The sequence below is a fragment of the Porites lutea genome, chromosome 4 (genome assembly GCF_958299795.1).
Source record: "Porites lutea chromosome 4, jaPorLute2.1, whole genome shotgun sequence".
NCBI lineage: Eukaryota > Metazoa > Cnidaria > Anthozoa > Scleractinia > Poritidae > Porites > Porites lutea.
The window spans coordinates 34,803,721-34,824,195 of NC_133204.1; the positions used below are offsets into that span (position 1 = coordinate 34,803,721).

At 39.5% G+C, this 20,475-nt stretch overlaps 2 protein-coding genes across 3 annotated transcripts in view; one reads left to right on the plus strand and one right to left on the minus strand.

Annotated features, from left to right (window-relative positions):
• LOC140933390 (cytosol aminopeptidase-like) overlaps positions 1–6,773 on the plus strand; it is a 19,667-nt gene extending 12,894 nt beyond the window's left edge. The window contains exons 14-16 of one of the 2 annotated variants that reach the window (XM_073382935.1): positions 4,159–4,198; positions 5,258–5,354; positions 6,079–6,773. In XM_073382935.1, the coding sequence (XP_073239036.1) occupies positions 4,159–4,198; positions 5,258–5,354; positions 6,079–6,140 (199 nt within the window). In that variant the 3' untranslated portion in view covers positions 6,141–6,773. The remainder of the gene's footprint in view (positions 1–4,158; positions 4,199–5,257; positions 5,355–6,078) is intronic. The other variant, XM_073382936.1, reaches the window with a different exon arrangement.
• LOC140933388 (uncharacterized) lies at positions 6,642–15,553 on the minus strand. Its single transcript, XM_073382934.1, has 6 exons — positions 14,967–15,553; positions 14,825–14,872; positions 13,152–13,529; positions 12,045–12,332; positions 10,507–11,325; positions 6,642–9,176 (listed from the first exon to the last, which is right to left on the minus strand). Exons 1-6 carry the CDS (start codon positions 15,526–15,528, stop codon positions 8,752–8,754), a joined length of 2,520 nt encoding a protein of 839 aa, XP_073239035.1. The 5' UTR covers positions 15,529–15,553; the 3' UTR covers positions 6,642–8,751.
• Between the last annotated feature and the right edge of the window lie 4,922 nt (positions 15,554–20,475).

Here is a 20,475-nt window from a genome sequence, read left to right on the forward strand (position 1 = left end):
GAAAGCTTAAAAGCAAATTCAGTTTTATTCTTTTTGTCTACAATTTGATGTCTTGTAGCCTGAATTTCATCCGATTACTTCAAGTCGTTATTACTCCCTCAGTAAGGGGAGAGAAAACAACTCAAAGCAATGGGATGAATTTCAGGCTAGATGATTTATTTAATGCTCTGTAAAAAGAATCAACAAAATTATCCGAAAAAAATGCTTTTGAACAAACAAAAAAGAAACCCGGGTTAAAATTTAACCTTGGGTTAACACTAATCAGCCTTCGAACAACTGAGTCCAGGTGTATGAATTGGAGCTGGTTAGACTTACACTGTAACGCTATGGGTTAACCTTGGAATGAACTAAAATCCCGACCAGGGGAAAGACGAAACATTGCTAGTCACTTTGTGTTGTAAATAAATTAAATGCAATGTACTGTTTGTCCAAACTGCATGATAATGATGATAACATTGTGTTCAAATATACCGGTAACCAGGTGTTTGTTTCAAGCATGCATGCAGTGAGAATGGGAAACAACCAGCTGGTTTTATTTGGACCTGACATTCTGTATAAATGCTAGTATTATCACAACACTGGTGATGGAAAAGTACAGTATAATACGTCTGTTAGTTGTAGAGAGAGTGCATTTAAAACATCAGTTAGTTACAAGTCTTGGTCATATCATTAGTGGCAGAGTATGTCTGACTGAATTTATGTAAACATTGCTTCAGTGAGTGTCTAAAGGTCCTATGCTAAGTGTGTCCTTTGTACCAAGACTTTGACCCTCCCCACTTAGGACAATGGGTGACTGTCTGCACCTCCCACTGAGCTCTGAAATTATCATGATAATCATTCTCAGCAGAGGCCTGATTCAGCTGGCTAGGACAAATTAAGACCAAGGCACTCGCTAGTCAAAGCCTCCACTGAAAACTTCTGCTTACTGAAGGGGCTGTGTCAAAACAGCCCCCTCCCTACCCCACACTAGTTTTGACCCCAAGGCCTGATCCACCCACCCACTGTTAGGGCAGTCCCTGGGCTATCCAGCTGTACTGACCAAGACGTCAAGCCCCATACTTTTTAAGACAATGGGCTGATGACCTAATGGCCACGTTTTAACGAAATCAGACAGATGTATGTAGCCAATAATTATTGACTTAAATTATTTACACATATTATTATATTAATTTTTTTAGACTTTATTGAAGTGGCATAATTTTTGTCAAAGGACCAATTTACTATTGTATACTATGCAACCAAGCCTTTTAGTGGAAGCGAGGCTGGCAGTGACTTTATTTTGGTATAAGCTTCATCGCCATTCATATGCCTAGGAACATAACATGAGTAAACCAACTGCAAAGTGGCTTATTTTGTTTGCCATTTACATTCATTGGTTTAATAAAATAAGGAGGGAATAGACTTACATTTTATTGTACATGTACATGATACAGAGTGGAAATAGTTTGGAGTTTAGTGGAGTTACTTAACTTTTAACCTTTTAGAACTTGTATGGGGCTCCAAGAAGATATAGATTATAAGTAGATGCCTTTATTTAGAAAATAACATGTCATAAGAAAAATATAGATGTATTAATCATGGTGATCCACACAGGATACTTTCAAAGCATCCCTTTTCATATTACTGCTCATATTTTTGAACTTTTTGGAAGTATTACTATAATGTTCCGATCTGTTGAAGTTATCATGTCTTAACATTTCCTGTCAAGCCATGGTAGCTATCAGCTGGGTTTGTGCATGATTAGACATTCAAGTATGAGCTGATACTGAAATGAGGCCTGCTGTATGTACATGTATGCAGATTTATGTGACATCTATCGGTAGAATGTCCTGTCCTTTTATTGAACCTGTTTACCAAAATACTAAAGATTACTGTGGTTGTTGTTGTTGTTGCTGTTGCTATCGCAGCTGCTTACTTACTTAGTTTCATTGTAAGTGTGTTAACTTTATAATTATGATATACATTGTAATTATTCACTTGCTGCAACACTGCAACTATTGCTGGGGTATTTTTGTAATTGCTTCAATGCCGGGATGGCAATTTCGTGTCAAAACAATTCCCATTTAAAACAGTATTTTCAGTGATAATGTTTTTGTGTGTGTTTGTGTGTTCCATTGAAATGGTTTGATCTGTTCCAACTCTGCGTTGGTGATAAAATTTAAGAATTCGTACCAAAAACGTAAGTTTAAGCTGTATACGCATGTTTTCTCAACCAGCAAAAAAGGGTGCTTATGTATACAGTTAAATCAGGTTGGACACCTTATGTTTATTACACAAACCTATACTCGTCGTAGGGAACTATTTGTGCCAAGTTATTGGACACATTTTTGAGAAAAGTGGGGAAATCAGAGTAAGAGAGAGTTATGCAAGGAAAAGAGTTGAATATAGGGTTTAGCACTCTGACTGAAGTACAGTGATTAGGGCTAAGCACTCTTTTGAAAACGGTTGGCTTTCAATAATGTAAAAATCAATGCCATGTAAAATACGTTAAAATTAACCGGTGTCGGCGGTTAGCCCTTGATGGTTTAGAGGATACGGATGTGGATTATACTTCAAATGTTGCGGGTTCAAGTCCTACATATACTACCTACTGTTTTCTTGCATTTTCTTTCTTATCTTAGAACTCCTATCATGTATTTTAAGTGAAGATAACAACCTGATTTTGGGGGTATCCATTCTAGTCACAATCAAAATAAAATACATCAGAGACCGACATGAACTCTACCATTGAGCGGCAATATTGTACAGGAGACTTGTACAGGACTTGTACAGGCAATATTGTACAGGATTTAAGGCCGAGTAGGTTCATGAGACAAGCGTCGGTTGTATACCATTTACATTGGCAAACCAGTCGGTTCTTGGTTTGGGCAAATACTAAGCAAACTTAAGACTGGTAAATTTCGTGCCGGAATCGCGTTTACCATTTGCACTAATCAGTTTTACTACCAAAAAGCTGGAACTGGTATCAGAGACGGCTTTGAAGAAATGGAACACAAATTTTCGTTTGGAACATTCCGACCGGGAAAACAGGACTGCCTTTGTAGATGTTGCGTTGCTCCTGGAATTTTTTCGCCGAAACGACCCGAAAAGTCATATACTATTTACCTTTCAACCGGATTATGCGGAAACTTTTTGGTAAACCACCGTCCTGTATTCTGGAATGGGGTAGAATGTTGATAGGTGGCATCTATATTTGTAATCATAAAAAAAAACTTGATGGTGATTTGCCAGGTAACCTGTATATTAGTGTGTTGATCACCACAGACTAACAGAGTTTCTTGGTTTATTTCCTAGGTAACTCTGTTAGTTTGTTTTGACAATCACATGCTTTTTCTGAGTGCATGAATGTGTAATTATTATTATCGGAATGAATCATAGTATAGGCAGAATTGTGAATTTTTTGGGAGGCACCATGTGCAAGTAATTTCCCGTTGGCCTACCAACTACCATTTTAAATTGAACGTGTATGTAATATAAAAGGTGTCCTTTTGTTTCAGGGGCGGAAGGGAGATGTAAAGCGGTGATGTAAAGTCAATAGTAACATTGATGTAATGTGTCCTAGTCCATTTGAAACTTGCCTCTTGAAGGGAATAGACTGTTCATAGACCCTATCGTACAGTAAGATCGTCATGATCAAGCGCTTACTTTCAAATGTACCAAGGTGATGGGAGTAGGAGATGCAACTTTGGATGTAAGAATTGTAGGCACATATTTGTTGCTTTTGAGTTGTGCCAACACTTGGAATGAAAATAGTCTTCGCAAATACAATCGCTACCGTTAGATGCGACAGCCGACGGCATAGAAACTCTGAGTCAGCAGCTATTATAGCGCCTCCTTTCTTTCCTTTATGCCCCTCTACCCCGACACCCAACTCCTCGGTACTTGTAATAGTAAGAATGATCGCTATGAACAAATGTCTATGAATGTGTATAGTTTTGTACCCTGACGAAGGCAGCAATGCCAAAACGTCAGTATCGATTTTACAATTTTCAAATGAACATTAAGTAACTACGCTGCGCCGGGATTTTAATCTTTATTACACAAGTCTATGAAGGAAATCCTTGTACCGGCACTGTTCTTCGGTGTTCTAACCGGTAAATACCCTTAAAGGAGCATACTAATCTTCTTCGTGATGCATGTTGATCATCTTTGTTTCAGTAGATCGGCTGGTGCGTGTACTGCCGCTGCTTTTCTTAAGGTAACGTACTGTTTTATCGCCGTAGTTAATAAAAAAACTAACTTCGTTGGAGTCAGTAATACAATAATATTACAATTACTGAAGATTCGCAGTTAAGAATGAGTAGTAATAACTAATCACCGTTGCGTCCTTATTCAATGAGAACGTTGCATATTCTCTACTCAACCATTCGAAATGCAAGATATTTATCCACCTTAAAGTTATTAGATAACCTGTCAGACTGGTTAAACCAACTAATAATAGCACATGACCTTATCTTAATGGGATTCCTGCGCATTAATTTAAAGGGGATAAAGACAGTAGGCTGTGACGTCATCGGCGTTAATGTATTCCTGCGCAAAAAAGCGGATAATTTCATCCCTACTATACTACTTGTCTCGAAGCCGACAAGCAGTTGGGATAGTACCCGTTCATGGTATTCTTACGCGCTTAGTCATGATTTTTAAGTTGGCCGAGGAGCAAGGAATACCGATTTAATGCATATTTCCATGTTTTGAACCAGCTAGAAACCATCTTGTTCTCTAGCGTGCTCAGCACTTAGTAACCTCATAACAATTGTAAGGTTGGTTTAAGGTAAGACAAGTTCAAACAAACTGCTTGTATGTGTCTGAGCCAATGACGGAGTATCCTCTTATGGCAAATGTCATATTCGCTATTTTCACCTAGACCATAATGCACCTTGTTTACCCCCCCCCCCCCCCCCCAAATTTTGCATAACCATTGTTTTCGATTTCTCTTGGGACAACTGTTATACCCAGGAGAAACTGGAAACGATAGTTATGCAAAATCCTGGGGGTAGACAAAGTGCATTATGGTCTATGTGAAAATAGTGAATTAGGGAAGGTTCAACGGTATTGCAAAAGTTACACATAACAAATGAGCTCACTTTAATTTTAGTTACCAGTTTGGGAAATTTACCCGATGAACGTAGTATGCATTCTTTTACATTACCGAAAGTACATATTAAAAACAGGAGAGAGTGTGCGAAGAGTTAACCTTTCAGATAAGTAGTTTGTTTGTTTGCAGTAGTATAATAAATGTCCATGTTTGTAATTGAAGGAATTTGTGGACTTGAAACACTGGGCCCATTTTGACATCGCTGGTGTGATGGATAACACTGCAAATGCTGTTCCATATCTAAACAAGGGAATGTCAGGTACTAAAAGAACATAATAATGATTATAAGCACTTACTGGCTGATCCAAAGGGAAACATTAGGGCCATTTATACGGGGAAAAATAAGACGCGAACGTTCCGTATAAACGGCACATTTCGTCTAAAATAAGACGCGGCTTAGCTAAGACGCGTCTTATTAGATAAGACATGCTCGTATAAATGGTACAGTTCGCGTCTTATTTAAGACGCGTCTTATTTTTCCTCGTATAAATGGCCCTATTGTGGCCCGCTGGGAAACAAAACGCGAATTACCAGTAAACGCGGAAACAAAAGGGACAGAAGAAGAGAGAGCCAGCCTCGCCGTTGTTGTTGTTTATTTCGCTCATCTCCTCATCTGAGACCGTCCTGTAACAGCCTAAAGCAAGCCTTGAAGTTGAATGACGAAACATTGAGAACTTCAAAGCACAGATGATGTTTCATCAGTGGTATAGTTAGATTCCTGTAGTTCCGCAGGATTATTGCGCGGGCATGTTTCTGTCTCATGCTGGCGAGCGAGGCAAACTTCTTCTCCCTGGCGTGTTTGTCTCGCTCACTTGCATGTCACATGCTCGCCCGCTTGACACTCCTGTTCGACTGCTATTAGTCTATGATGCATTTTCATTTAGTTATTTATCAGTTGACCGTTACTTGCACTGTACCTTAAGCTAGTATCAAATTGAAAATGGGTTATAGTATTACAAATATGAATCACATTTTCATTTTAGGGCGACCGACAAGAGCACTTGTGGAGATAGCAAGACGCCTTTCAGCCAACAAACTTGACTGAAGTGGACGTAGTGTTAACTACAGAAAGTTAACTCATCAGAACAAGGCGTGGAGCAAACTGTCAGCGCGAATGGTGACTTATGAGCGGGGAAATACAGAATAACCTGAGAGGAGTTATCCTGTGAACAGACCCCACCCTCTGTTTAAATTGAGAAAAACTGTTCCAGGCTTCAGATAGTGGGGGAAGACGCGAAAGAAAAAGGCACGCTCCCCAGTTTCCCTCCGTTTTATTTTCGTGTTTGCGCTTTCTCAATTCAGCGGACCCGACTATCTCGGGGCCTGGAATAGGCTACGATACAGCATGAAACAAGCTTTCAAGTCCAAGATGATGACATTTAAAGCCGATTATTGCCGTTTTCCACAGTACAGTTCAATTATGTGTACAGTAAAAAGAGCATCTACTCTTTTGCGTTCATCGAATACAAATTCAACAAAAGAGGAGGATGCATTACTATCGTTGTTACTCCATCTAAGAGATACGGACATATTCGTACGAAATGCCTGAACCCTGATGTTACTATTATTTTAATCTCTTTACAGGACATCGTGACTAAATTCCTAGTTAATTACAGACCTCTTTGTGAATTGTAGTTTAGAGAGATTTGATATCTGTAACATGACAGGAACTACACTATTTTCGCCTGTCCTTATTGCGAAACTTTGTCCATTATCTACTCACTGTGTCTGTCCCAAATGTCGACAGTTGCGAATCCCACTCCCTCCCGGGCATCGCTCTTATTATCCCCCCTCGTATTTTTAACGTGCCTTCTTACGCTGTTCAACCCCAATCTTTGAATTTATTGTCAGGAAACAGAAGAGACTAGCCGAAATCGGTCGATCATAGCGCAATGGATTGCATAATTGAGCAATCTTTGTGAGCTAAGTGGGATTATAAAAAAATCCCCAATAACATACCTCTCGTCTATTTATTAACATAACATACTTTCAATTATGATGACGTGTGTGCACCTTGAGGCTGCCATTTTTAGTTCTCTCTAATTATAACATTCTTATCAAATTCTAATCTTTTACGATAATACTTTTACCAAGACTTCAACCCCTATTTATATTTTTTAGGCAATAGTTATCATTTTACTTTCCTTATTACTGGGATATAACTAATATATGCATATTTACATGTAATTCAGTCCTTGGACCGCGAAATCGAGCGAAATGTAATTTAAGTAAACGGTTTATCTATCTTTCTACCTTTCTTTTTATGACAAGAAATGACAGGCCTGTTTGTATGAGATGAGCCAGCCCGGTTAGGTGAGCCAACCGAATCATTCCTTGTTTGCTCAGAAAATGTTCGTTATGTTTATATGAGTGGTCGGACTGAACTCTTGCCGAGGTTCCATCGGTTGCTCGAGGGGAGATCTCGGCAAACGGGCTAGCCCGTTTTCTCGTGTATACACAACGAAAATTGTTCTATTGGGAAACAAGGAGTAAGCTAAGCCAGACCAGAAAGCGAACCAGCTGACTAACCTAGCTGGATCACCTCACAGAAACAGGAAACTTCCATGCTCAACTTTCGTTGACCCAGAATTGACAAGTTAACACTTGACAGCGACAGCACTAGCCTGAATTTAATCCGATTGCTTACGAGTCGTTTTCTTCTCTCAGAGAGTAATAACGACTCGAAGTAATCGGATGAAATTCAGGCTACGATAGCACCGAGGGCTTTGCGTTACGAGCGACCGTGCTGGATGATTGTCAAATGGGCGGGGATGGTTATGGAAGAGGCGATTTTTCTCGCCTCCCTCCCCCACTGCTAAAAAATCCCGATGCCCTCCCCCTCGGTACATTTGAAACCAAGAAGGGCGCTCGTACTGGTTAGCGCTCGATCCAAGCGATCTTACTAGAAAATGGTTGACTGTGAACAGTCTACAATTAGATCATCATGATATCTTCACGCAAAGAATGCCTTCCGGGAATTGTAAGAGGTTGGTAGCCCTAATGCCAGGCATCATGGGAAGGCGGCTCGAGGAGACGTTCGTGTTGCGTGGAGTTCCGGCTACTGTTCGTCTTCCTGATCAGGAACGAATTTCTCCTTCCTGTCAAGGGTATCATTCTAAGTTTTATTCAGGGTTCGTACAGGTCATGGAAGACCTGAAAAGCCATGGGATTTGGGAATTTAATTTTCCGGGCCAAGAAAGTCATGGAATTTATTTTTTGGTTCTGGAAAGTCATGGAAAATTAAGGTTGTGTTTGATGGATTATATAGTTACTGCAGATGTCAAAGCAAGGAAATTATATGATGGAGGCGAGTTGTTAAACAGCCCAAAAAACACATTTTGGTGAACACCAGAGTTCGTGTCAGTTGAACTGACTTGAAATACCCTAAAACGGTTTTGAAAAATTTCGAAAGTCACAGCTAAACCTAAGGTCACGGTAAACTTTGAAAAAATCATGGAAAAAATGGTACGAACCCTGTAATTCGATTGACACGAAGAAATCAAAAAAGGATTGGAATGCGAAGATTTTTGTACTTAACGATTGAACATACGATGACTCAGAGTTTCATATAAGTATTAACGCTCGCCGTGTTCAAACTCCACAAGTTCCGGCACGAGGGCAATTATGCACAGGCTGGATTAAGTCTGGGTTACTTGTTACTGGGAGCTTTCTTCCGTCTTTTGAAGTCTTGGTATTGAAGATAATGTGTCGTCTATTCTAATCCCAGGGTTATATTTTCTTCTAAGCCAAAATCTGGACGGTCTCTGGCTCGTTACTGTTTTCTCAGTTTTGTCGAGCGGAAAAGTTCTTTGTACCTCGTGCATCACTGAAATGAGGTCTGATGTTTGCCAGCGCTTGGGCAGAGTCTCCATTAAGATGGCCTGGAAGTGATCTATTTCGCCGGTAGGAAGCTCAACAAGAAGTGTCCCCGGGATTGCTCTATGACGGTCAAAAACTGATCGAGAAATAATGACCAGCGTCGGTTCATCAGGATTGTGTGTCAGCTTCTCTTTTATGATCGTGAAAAGTTCATCTGGGAGGTCACCATCTACACACACGACAGGGAGAGTAGATTCCTCACCTAGCGGGGAAAGCAAGAAATTGACAACTAACAGGAGCCCATGCAACTAACCATCTCACAAATCATCTCAGTGCAAATACTAATTTCTCGTTTAAAAAAAAACTATAAATATATATATATATATATATTGTCTGTGTTTTAACATGGTCTCTTTAAGGAGTCAAAAAAAGCTTGAGCCACGCCCAGATCGGTCTCCTTTAGGGGGTTAATTCAAAATTTCCGACGAGCATCCCCACCCCTTTCATATGCGGAGTTCCCCCCCCCCCCCCCACGGGATTACGAGGCGACTTTAAATAGCCAACTCATACTCTTTTAACATTTGTGGAATAGTGTTATGTGCGTTCTGAAATAGCTAAATATGATGGCGTTTTGCCCAGAACACCCTAAGCAGCCTAAGTGAGACCAAAATCCGAAATTTACACCCCTAAGCGAGACGACGAGCATCCCCACCCCTTTCATTTGCGGAGTCCCCCCGCCCCCGGGCTCTTAATCAAGTATTTGAATTTTGTACCATGTTTGAAGAGGAAGCGCGTCAGTTTCTTTAGAATTTAACCCGTTTGATCAAGACAACTTTTAGCTGATAATAAATTTTAGATGCCCACAAAGGCATTCAAAAAATCAGGAGTCACTGAAAAGTAGAATCCTTTTGAACTAAGTGTGCCACAACGACGAGAAGCTTCTCGGATGTCGTTTTAACTGGAATGTACTTTTCCCTTCTTTTTTTTTTTTTTACGCGCTCTCCTTTTTTATTCTCTTCTTTTTAACTTATAACTGATTTGAAGGCGTATTGATTGGACTGAAAAACGTTTGTGTCTGGCATAATAGTCTACGTGCTGAACTGTTACAAAAATAAGCAACGGTTAGGTTCGATTCGGTGCACGCCCGATCTCTCAGAACGTGTAAAACTGAAATAAAAGCACTGACTATAAGAATTTTTCTTTCACTCCGGAAAGTGCACACTTCTTAGAAAGGAATTAAACCAAAAATGTAAGTAGAGAACTACAATTGGAAATGTGAATAGGGTCCGACAAGGAAAAGGAACCAAAGACTGAAAAAAAACGAAAAAAAAAAAAAACAGGACAAAACCAAGTTAAGATAAACAAGAAAAAGTAGCTGATGACGATCAAGCGCAGCTAAGGTTTTTTCTTTCCCCGACCTTGAGCCGTGTAGATATCGGATGTGTTTTTGATATAGCTCAGTCTCGAAAGCGAAGGTTTCAGAGAACAATTATTTTTGGATATTTACCATCTCCTTATTTTCTATTGTTACGAAAATCAATTCGAATCAATAGTAATTACAATAATTAATATTAATCATCGAATTATCCAACCTTTACAGAGAAGTACCCATTCTTCTAAAAGTAATTGGAATTTTCCCTCCTTCTCCTGTTGTTCTTTCCTCGTCTGGTTTATCTTCTTCTGAATGGCCAGTTTTTTGTCTTTCTTCTTCATTTTTGTCATTTCTATGTACTCCTCCAATTCCTTTTTCGCTTCCAATTCCTCCGTCATGAGCAGCGCGGACGCAGGAAGGTTACCGAGAGATAATATCCTTTTCAAATATTTTAATTCAGGTTCCAGTTTATTTCTTAAGATTTGTTCAATAAATTTCTCTGTCTCTTTGACTTCATGACGATTCTCTAAACTTAATTGTGTTTCTCGCCAACACCGTAGAACTTCGAATGATCGTGACCATGTTGTCTTCACTGTAGATACTCTGCTTCGCGAATTTAACTCTTTAAAAAGGGACCCAATGCTAATTCCAGTTTTGCTGTGGGCTTCATCTGTTCCAGTATCGATTATCAACACTGCTACTTCATTGTAATACCTCGTCGGACGATTGCTGGCATTGGTCATTTTTTTAATCTCCTTGAGTGGAAGAGTAGGACGAAGCGTACGTGGTTTTACCTTCTCCAAGATTTCTACGAGGTCATGCAGTTCCAGGGCTTGAAACACGTCTTTCAGTAATTTTAGAGGAGTGTCAGGGAACAATTCACTGATGTTGTCCAATATATCTGTTACGGTATATGTAGCAGGGAGCCCGAATGATTCATAAAACCACTTTAAAGCCAGTGGGTCGTTTTCAAGTCTGCACTTCAATTCTGTAGTCACTTTCTTTGAAAAATCTTTCAGGTAAGGTGTATAAGAAGAGTCTAACAAATAAAGAAACAAAGACGCTCTAATTTTTAAATGAAACGCGGATGGGAGTACTCCATGCATGAAACAAAGAAGTCCAAAAAAAAAAAAGAACAATCGATTCAGCGGGAACAGGCAGAAAAAATGTCTACCTTCTTAGAAAAAAAGAAACATGCACACATGGGGAACAAAAACACATATCATATGCAAAGCAGAAAATCACCACCCACCCAAACCCCAACCCGCCCTTTCACTTTGCTGATGACCTACCCTTAATATGCTCACCCCAACGTATGTGGGATATCAGCATTTTGACGGTCTGAAGTGATATGAGCAGAAAGGAGTTCCACTTCAAGTAAACGTTATATGAACAGGGTACAAAACAGGAGCCTGGTACAAAATCCTACCGGCCGGTTTATATAAATTGCGCTGGTCGCAATTTTCCATTCACTGTTTGGGTCGCGTATGATGCTTAGCAGTCGTGTCTTACAGAAAGCAGGCCGAGTCAAAATACTAAAATCTATGCGTTTTGACAGGAATGTGGGAACATTTAGAACACGGAGACACATTAAATAAATACACTTCTCTTCCTGCGGAGACCTGGTTCTTACAGGACAGAAGCAGATTTCCACCCATAATTTGTGTGATGTGACAATAACTTACCCAATACTTTCTGATATGTAGTGAAGATAATAAGCCCCGAACGTAACGGTTTATAAGATATTCACTGACTTACCGCTCGTGTCCTCCAGTCCAAACTCAGAAGGCGTGCCACGTGTACCCGGTACCCCACTGTCGCTTGTTTCAGTTGTCATACTCCTCGCATCTTCGGCGTTTTCCAGGTAACTCTGAACGAAAGCAAGTCTTTCTTGATCCAGGTATCTGGACTGATTGATAGAGCGCCTCTCTGTTATATCAGGTGTTTGCCCCGAACCTTCACTAACCATCGTCTTGCAGTACAGGTTAGAATCAGAATTTGATCGGTGAATTCTCATGAGTTTCGCCTCAACACAACTATCAGGGCCTTTTAAACAAAAGGAGACAACAGGTAACAGAACACACAGTTGCGAGGGTAGGTGGCATGAATCATCAACTGCAATAGGCAGGGTGCGGGTGGACACATCGTGTCAACTTGGGATTTCACGTTCTCTTTTTGACCTTATAATAAATTCTTCGTTGACCACGCTTGTTTGGTCAAGATGGCTGGACACTGGTCTCGTTCTTTGTTGCATTTTTATAGGCGAATATCCCGCTATCTTGACCGAACAAGCCTGTTCAATAACGGTATATAATGGGATCATGTGGTCCGGCTGAAAGAAGATATCTTTTTCTCAGACTAACGGTATATAGCTGATTCAATGAAGGTTGAGTTGGACATTGGGAATTTGCACTGGAAAGCTATTGCTTGTCACCAGAAACTCATAAGGGGTTGAACAACCCCTTATGAGTTTCTGTTGTCACTCAAGCAAACTATTGAAGTGAGTTCCGTATGCCTAATGCCCTAATGTCCACTTCCCAGTGACCAATGGCAAAAGCAGCCTTTATTGGATTAGGTATATAAAAGGGCAGCACCTTTACGAGATGAGTTGTAGAAAAGTATTTAAAACGACCTTTAAAAAAATATCGATCTCAAAGTCGAGAGACGCGCCCAATGGCCAGCCCACTTAATTTTTTCATTTTTTTTTTGCAAATTCCAAAAAGTGGAGGTAAATGGAGAAAAGGAACCCTAAACCGGAGGTGTGCACAAATAAAGGGAGTTGACCGTGTGGACGGTTTGGAAAAAAAATCTTCGAAACTTTTGTTGTAAAAATGGAGTAGGGGTGGTCCTGACCTAATAAGCTACCTTCAATTTGACTGGACAGCTCATGATGAGCCTTCTGGTACTCTCCTTCGTCAATGGTGACAATCACCTCCAATTCATCCCCACCGGCAAGTTCTTCGCGTACTTCGTTAGTGACAAAGAAGTCTTGTAGTCGTGCTTTGAGCGTGCCATCCTTATACAAACTCCACAAAGTTTCAAGCGATGAAAGATTTTCAGCTTGAACTGTGAGGCAGACGCAGCCCTCAGTTATTTGAATCAAGCTGGTGCCTGCAGGAAGCACGCACTTATTAACTGCAGAAACGAGCTGGTCAAATGTGGACCCGCGACTTAATACCTCCAGAGTAGAAGCTACTGTGATGCCACCTGCGACCACTTTAAATACCGTCTTTACGGTCAAAACTACAATAAAAAACAAAATGAAAAACAAAGTTGTTGTTTTGGCGTCTCTTGGTTGTTTCAAGGCAGTTCAGCTTTTCGCAATTCGCGGTGTTTCGAATCATATGTGGTGAATCTCTACCGTGCCACGTGCCGGTCCCAGAGAGTTTTGCATTTTTTTTCTTGGTCTCCAGGCTGGTTCGTCTTGGATACACCACCGAAATGCAGTTTGACCAAGATATAGTGAAAACCTCGTTTTTGATATAACAGTATAGTAGTAACCGCGTTAATACGACCAAGGTTGGGCCATAAAATCCTGGTCGTAATAGCGAGGTGATCGCATTATCTGATTTCACTACGTTTGGGTGGAAAGAATATGGTCGTAATATTAGACGAGGTGGTCTTATAAACGGGGTGATGGCAAGGAGGGGTTGTACTGTACTACTAAGAATGAAAGGCAGTCATGATTCAGGGGTGTAGATCACTGAATCTCCCACATATATATATTGGTTTTAATCCTTTGGTTGTCGAGTTCTACTGTACTAGAAAATGTCAAGCCAACATATTTGTCCTACTGTCCAGCGTAAAAATTGCTCTGTTTGAACTTTATCTTGAAATTAAGGTAAGAACAAGAATTAGACCAGGCTCCGTTGGTTTTAAGCTCGTATTTGTCAGGACTTCTCCAAAAGTGGAAAGGTTTCTCTCACAGCACAATTTTGTTGTTCCCGAATGCAGTCGCCCTGTTAATTTGTCTAGTCACATAAACACGTATTTCTTGAAGGCATTATAATAATCCAAGGTAACATACAAACGCAACTGGGTGGCTAGCCGTACATGTTGTAAAAAAACCACAAACCAACCAGTAAAGTCAGTTTTTTGGGGACCCCCCCCCCCCCCCCGCTTATTTTTAGACCAAACTGAGGCCCGAAGGGTCGAAAAAAAATTTTGGAGACCGGGCTCCTCCCCCTTATCTCAGGGTCTGGGTGACCGCCCCCCCCCCCCCCCCACCCCCTTCTTATCTCAAGGTCTGGATCCGGCACTGATTTCGGTGTGACATCAGAAACTGGGGGTTCCTTCACCGTTTTCATAAGGCCGGGTTGCGATTATATCTCACCTTCTTTGATGGAAACTTCCTAATAATAATATCCTGATAGTTGAATTTGTTAATTTGCGAGACTCAGCTTTTAATTGAGCCCGGACACTAACACCGAACACTCGAAACACGTAACAAGACAAAAATCGGTAATGCCATGCGACAAGTAACACGGTTGGGCGACCACCAATTGCAATGAAATTCTCTACTGCAACAGTTGACTTACCTCCTATCAGTCTGTTGCCGACGGACGACATGAAATCAGCTACTTGCGCTGAAATATAACAAACATGATAACATATTACAATATTCAAATTCACCCTTACGTTAAGGTCAGGGAACTAAGTAACAACAAGTGAAACCAATACCTTTTCGACTTTCAAACTCATCTTCTCGATTTCGTTTCGCTTCAAACTCCTCAACATCTCTTAACAAATCGCCTTGTTCTGTTTTGTTCAAAATCTCTTTCAACAATCCTAGGCGGCCAATCCCTAAGTATTCGTTGTTTTCCAGTTCTTTAAACAACGATCGGACGTCTTGAATGTTGCTTTCATTCGCTTCCGCAATATGCATTCTACAAATTGCAATCAGTCGTTCCATATCGTTGAGTTCGTCGAGTACGAGAATAATCTGCTCTATCAAGCCATTATATTCTGTTCTTGTGCTCTCAAATTTTTTAACTTTGCCAAAAAGGGACCACTGTCTTATACCTTTGAGCAAGTCTTTCAGAACCTGCAGACGATCAACTCCCAAACGCTTGCGATCTTCTAGTTCTTTAAAAAGCGACAGCGTATCTTGGATGTTGTCTTGTCTGCTAGACTCAGGTGTTAAAAAATCTCTACACATAAAAAGCAACCTCCCCAGCACATTTTGTTGGTCTAGTCTCTCGCTTATTTCAAAAAGCAAACTATTGTACTCGATCTTGGACATTTTGACGTCGGGCCAAGCGTCTAAGCGGAACTTTCTAGCATGTCTACTTCTTGATCACGTGATGCAACGATATGATAAAGTTTGGTTGCCAAGGATACTATGCTGCTGCGTCCTTTAATAGTCGAATGAAAAGAAATTTTTTCCATTTTAAGGATCCAATTTAATTTTAAGGGACTATGGCACGAGGATATTGCTGTTTTAGGTCAATTCTGTGCAAAAGTCAATAATTAGTCCATTTACCCAAACACAAAATGCTCTTGTAGAGTTATAAAGAAGATATCAAGCAAATCTCAACAGAGAGCACTAACCATAATACTTTTTTGGTGATTTTTGGACGGCTAAAAAATGGAAAAAAAAAAATGCGGGATGCACGTGCAAAGTTGTTCTTTTGCCAATCTAAACCGATTACTTTTTCGCTATTGCAAGAACTCCCTATTGTTGTGATCCAGAAATTTTGCTACCATAGTAAAGTGACGTCACGCTTCTCCTCTCTATTTAGCAAAGAGCGTGACATAGCCCCTTTAAAGCACTAACAACTACTGTATACCCCATGCCCATGTTCCTATGGAAATATCGGTTAATCAAGGCCAATAGCTTGAGACTAAATTAATTAAGGGTTTATATTTTGATGAAAATTAATCAGCAAAAATATCCCCTCTAAGGGACCGGTCATTATTTATAGTATTTATGTAGAGGGTGCGGGGGGAGGGAAAAATACTTTGGAAAGATCAAAATTTTTGTAAGGCCTCCCCTGCAGACCATGAAAATAGCAAGTGACCCCCCTTCTTTATTTGATATTTACGTGATGATCCCCCCAACCTCATATCTTCTCTTATATGCTCTACAAAGTAATTATTAAAATGCATGTAACAATAGTCTGTTAAGAGTGAAGACTTAATTGGTAAATAAACATACTTATCATAAGATGATCAGTTACTTTGCATAACAATGGGACTAACATACTCTATTACAAAATCAGAGTATAAATATAGGGAAATGTAAAGATTTTTACAAATCGTGCCTTCATGGTGAACACAAAAGTAATAACAACGCAAAATACAATTCTTTTCAAATGATTTTCCATGAAGTGGCTGGCCTTCTGCTTGATGACTGTTGACTTAGACAATTCTTGACTTTCTCTGCTCACAGTTTACATCTGAGTAAACATTGAATCACTCTCCAAAAGGCAGGATTCATTCCTGCATATATAAAGAGATTGATGGTGCTTATCCATGAAGTGGCTGGTCTTATACATGATGATTGTTCACTTAAACTGTTTCGAATTTCACTCCAAATATACATCCGAGTAGTTTTCGAAACTCTCTTCTAAACACAGGGTTCATTCCTGGAATTGATGGCGTTCGAAATATCTAACTGAAAAAAATGCAAAGCAATTTAACATTGCGCGGCATTTTATTGAAAAAAAACAATCTCTTCAAGATGGTAATGACCCAGGCTGGAACCCGACACAACATAAAGGCAAAGACGACATTAAAAAGGAACTTAAATTGCTTAGTCGAATTTCGTTTGAGGTGACTGTCTCGCTGTTGTTTGTTCGAAGACTTTACGTTGCCCCATTTTATGTTCCCGAATCCTAGAACAGATTTTCATAATTTTTAGTTTTTGTATTATTTAATAACAATAATATGAGTGGTAAATACGTTATTAAGCCTTTAGGTTGCAAAATTATTGACTATATACTAAAACAGTGGTTAGTGATTTTCGCGCGCTTTGATTGGCTACTCAATCAGTGAATACCACCGCTATCCACCGCCATTCACTGATTGACCTCCAGTTCCTCCGGGCGAGCAACGCCAAACTCGCGTAAATCACGAGCAAAATCAGCAAAATGCCTTTCCGGTTTGCTGCCGTAACAAACAAAGAAATTTCACAAATAATCAAACAAGCTGTTCACGAAATACCCGAAGAAGGTGACGAAATTCGGTTTGGAAGGTTTAACAGGTAAAGCTTTGTCTTTTTGACTAGAATATATCGATAAAACCGGTGAAGAAGTTTTTTGTTTACAAATGCAAATTAGGCTTAAGTCTTGCGTTACTTTATTTAGCTTACATGTTCACAAATAATCTTTAAACTAAATTTAATACTTTTTTTACAGAATGGTTTTAAATACAAAGAGAATTCACAACTCCCTTTGAAGAAATTTCCCCGAAAGAACTTAAGGAATGCCTTCACAAGTTTTATGTGTCGGAAGAAACGTGACGGCCGTTTGATCATTGCGCGCCAAAATTGTAATGAGATCGTTGGCAACAGTAAAAATGAGTTAAAACATCATCATTTTAGTGCTCAATTATCTCACTGTTTTAGTATATACTAAAACAATTATTCACGTCAGTGTCGGTGGCTAGTGGTGTGTATTTACCTCGCCGCTTCGCCACTCCGTAAATTATCGCCACCACTAGCGACCTCCAATTCGGTGAATAATTGTTATAAACCAACTCCCCCAAATACCAAGGGCACCTAACGAGAATATAGTTCAAAACCACTTAAACATAGCATTGTTGAACGTTGTACTGTCGCAATTTGTAATAATCATCGCACTTTGTAATACCTGTCGCAATTTGTAATAAATCCATCGCACTTTGTAATACCTGTCGCAATTTGTAATAAACCGTGTCGCACTTTGTAATAAAAAAGGTTTCGCAATTTGTAATAACAGTCCATCGCACTTTGTAATAAACTAAGCTGTCGCAATTTGTAATAATTCCATCGCACTTTGTAATAATTTTTTGAGAGTGATTCAACTTACTTCGTCAACATTAATATAATGCCAAAATATGCATGGTACTTCATAAACAAAGATGACGACGTCTGCTATCATGTAACATGTCCGTACATTTTCTTTGGTCAAACATGCATGTCTTCCGCTATAAATTTTTCTGCCTTGATTAATCACGTGACTAACTAGAAACACTTTTATGAAAGACATGAAACTGCCTGTGACATATCACCAAAAAGATATGAATCACGTTTAAATTCAAAAATATTTAAATAAGAAAGGCAACATTTAACAACAGAAAATTCATGAATAACCTGGCATTCGTCGTCCAAATCCATGTTTGCTTGCCACGTGACACGTGGAGTCTTCGGCGGGGTGGGGGGGGGGGGGGGATAATCCCATATATGGATGGGCTAGATAGGTAAGTACCGCCTGATAGGGTATGGTTTTTGAGGATCTCGAGCCTTTAATAGGGTATCATTTTTTACGTTGTTGGCCTTGTGTCTTTCGTTTGATCCTTAGATAAGGTAACTCAAGTAGTAATGGATGGTTTATTCCATCCTTTCCATTTTGTAGAAAAACACTAATCCAGAACACGCTCGGAAGAATTGCAAGGTCTTTACGAGTTGTATATACGCAGGCAAGGATAATTTTTTACCATCCCCATGGTATTTGCTTTAGAGGTCTCGTTACAGAAAACAATTGTTTTAAGATGGAATGAGTACTCCTTTTGTTCCTATATGAGACCAAATCAAGTGAGAATAATGGACCAAATGCCCAGCCGGCTCAGTGTAAGACCCCAATTGAGTGTTATAAAAACAGGTACATACGAAGGTATTGGCCAGCAACTAATTGGATTTTGTGGTTAGGTTTCTGTTGTGGTTCGAAGGTTTGCCACTGGTGACGTTTTTTTTTATTTGCAGTAAACATTTTGAATCTTTCCGGGCCTCCTTTTGATTAAGTTGGAAGCCACTATTACTTCTTTAAGATTGCTTGCTAGACAAGAACGGTGTACCACGTGTTGTGTCAACCTGTTATAAGATCTAACAAGGAAAGCTTGAACTCTCCTGGTGTCCTTATTCGAATGATGTAGGATGGATGTTACGATTAGCGGAAATTAAATGCTTTTTAAGAATGGCTTGTTTGTGTCTAGTGTGTCTAGCTCTGTCTAGATCCTCTACTCTGGCAATGCTCTGTCCAGAGGCACATCCCCGTATTGGCCATATAAGGAAGTAAACCCGCCGGGTAACCATTGAATGCAAGCCACCTAGTACAATAACAAGGTTCAAGAATACAGCATTTCGTAAGTCAGATAACTAATCAACATTAATCTAAAAAAATGTTTAGGACTGTGAATAAAGTTAAATGTTTGAATGAGCGGAGATGTTACGTGCTAGCAGACGTCATCTCCATCTTTGTTTATGAAGTACCATGCATATTTTGGCGTTATATTAATGTTGACGAAGTAAGTTTAATTACTCTTAAAAAGTTATTACAAAGTGCGATGGAATTATTACAAATTGCGACAGCTTAGTTTATGCAAAGTGCGATGGACAGTTGTTACAAATTGCGACAGCTTTTTTATTACAAAGTGCGACACGGTTTATTACAAATTGCGACAGTACAAACGTATTTTAGTATTTCAACGGTAGATATAGGCATATTTTTATCACCTAGAAATTTTTCATCTGGTCGGATTTCCTAGCTGAAAGTCTAGTGATCCGACAATTATAGGGATCAAAACTTACTTTTTCGAAAATTTCAGCCAGAAAAAAGGCTCCCGAAAATTCTAGGTGACCTTTTTTGGGTAAAAATCCCGTAAAAATGGGCAATTTTACCATTTTTTAGATGTTCGAAAATCCTACGAGAGGCAGGCAAGCAAGAAATTTTACAACAAATCTTCCGAAAGTTCTAGATCTCAAATCGTCTTCCGAACAGATATTTTCAAAAAAATTGACGTTGGGTGCCCCTGAAATAATAATAATAATACACATAAAAAAAAATAATAAAGCAGGCCAGATTGCCACTAAAAAGGGTGTCCTTAAGTATGTAAAATTTTCGCATTTTTCAATTTTCCATTGAGCTTGTACTTGTGTTGCTAGATTAGAGGAATTTGGGGCTTTTTCTAACATTCTGCATGGGTAATAATATTTCTGAGTTTGTAAAATTAAGATCAAAACTTAAGGTTTTTTAAATTGAATAATAAATTT

Bases quoted from the DNA above. Each gene is read 5' to 3' on its own strand.
- LOC140933388 (XM_073382934.1), bottom strand. From the start codon at position 15,528: ATGTCCAAGATCGAGTACAATAGTTTGCTTTTTGAAATAAGCGAGAGA. The intron at 14,873-14,966 runs GTATTGGTTTCA...GTTATATTTCAG, and splicing joins TGAGTTTGAAAGTCGAAAAG to CGCAAGTAGCTGATTTCATG. The intron at 12,333-13,151 runs GTAGCTTATTAG...TTTGTTTAAAAG, and splicing joins GCTGTCCAGTCAAATTGAAG to GCCCTGATAGTTGTGTTGAG.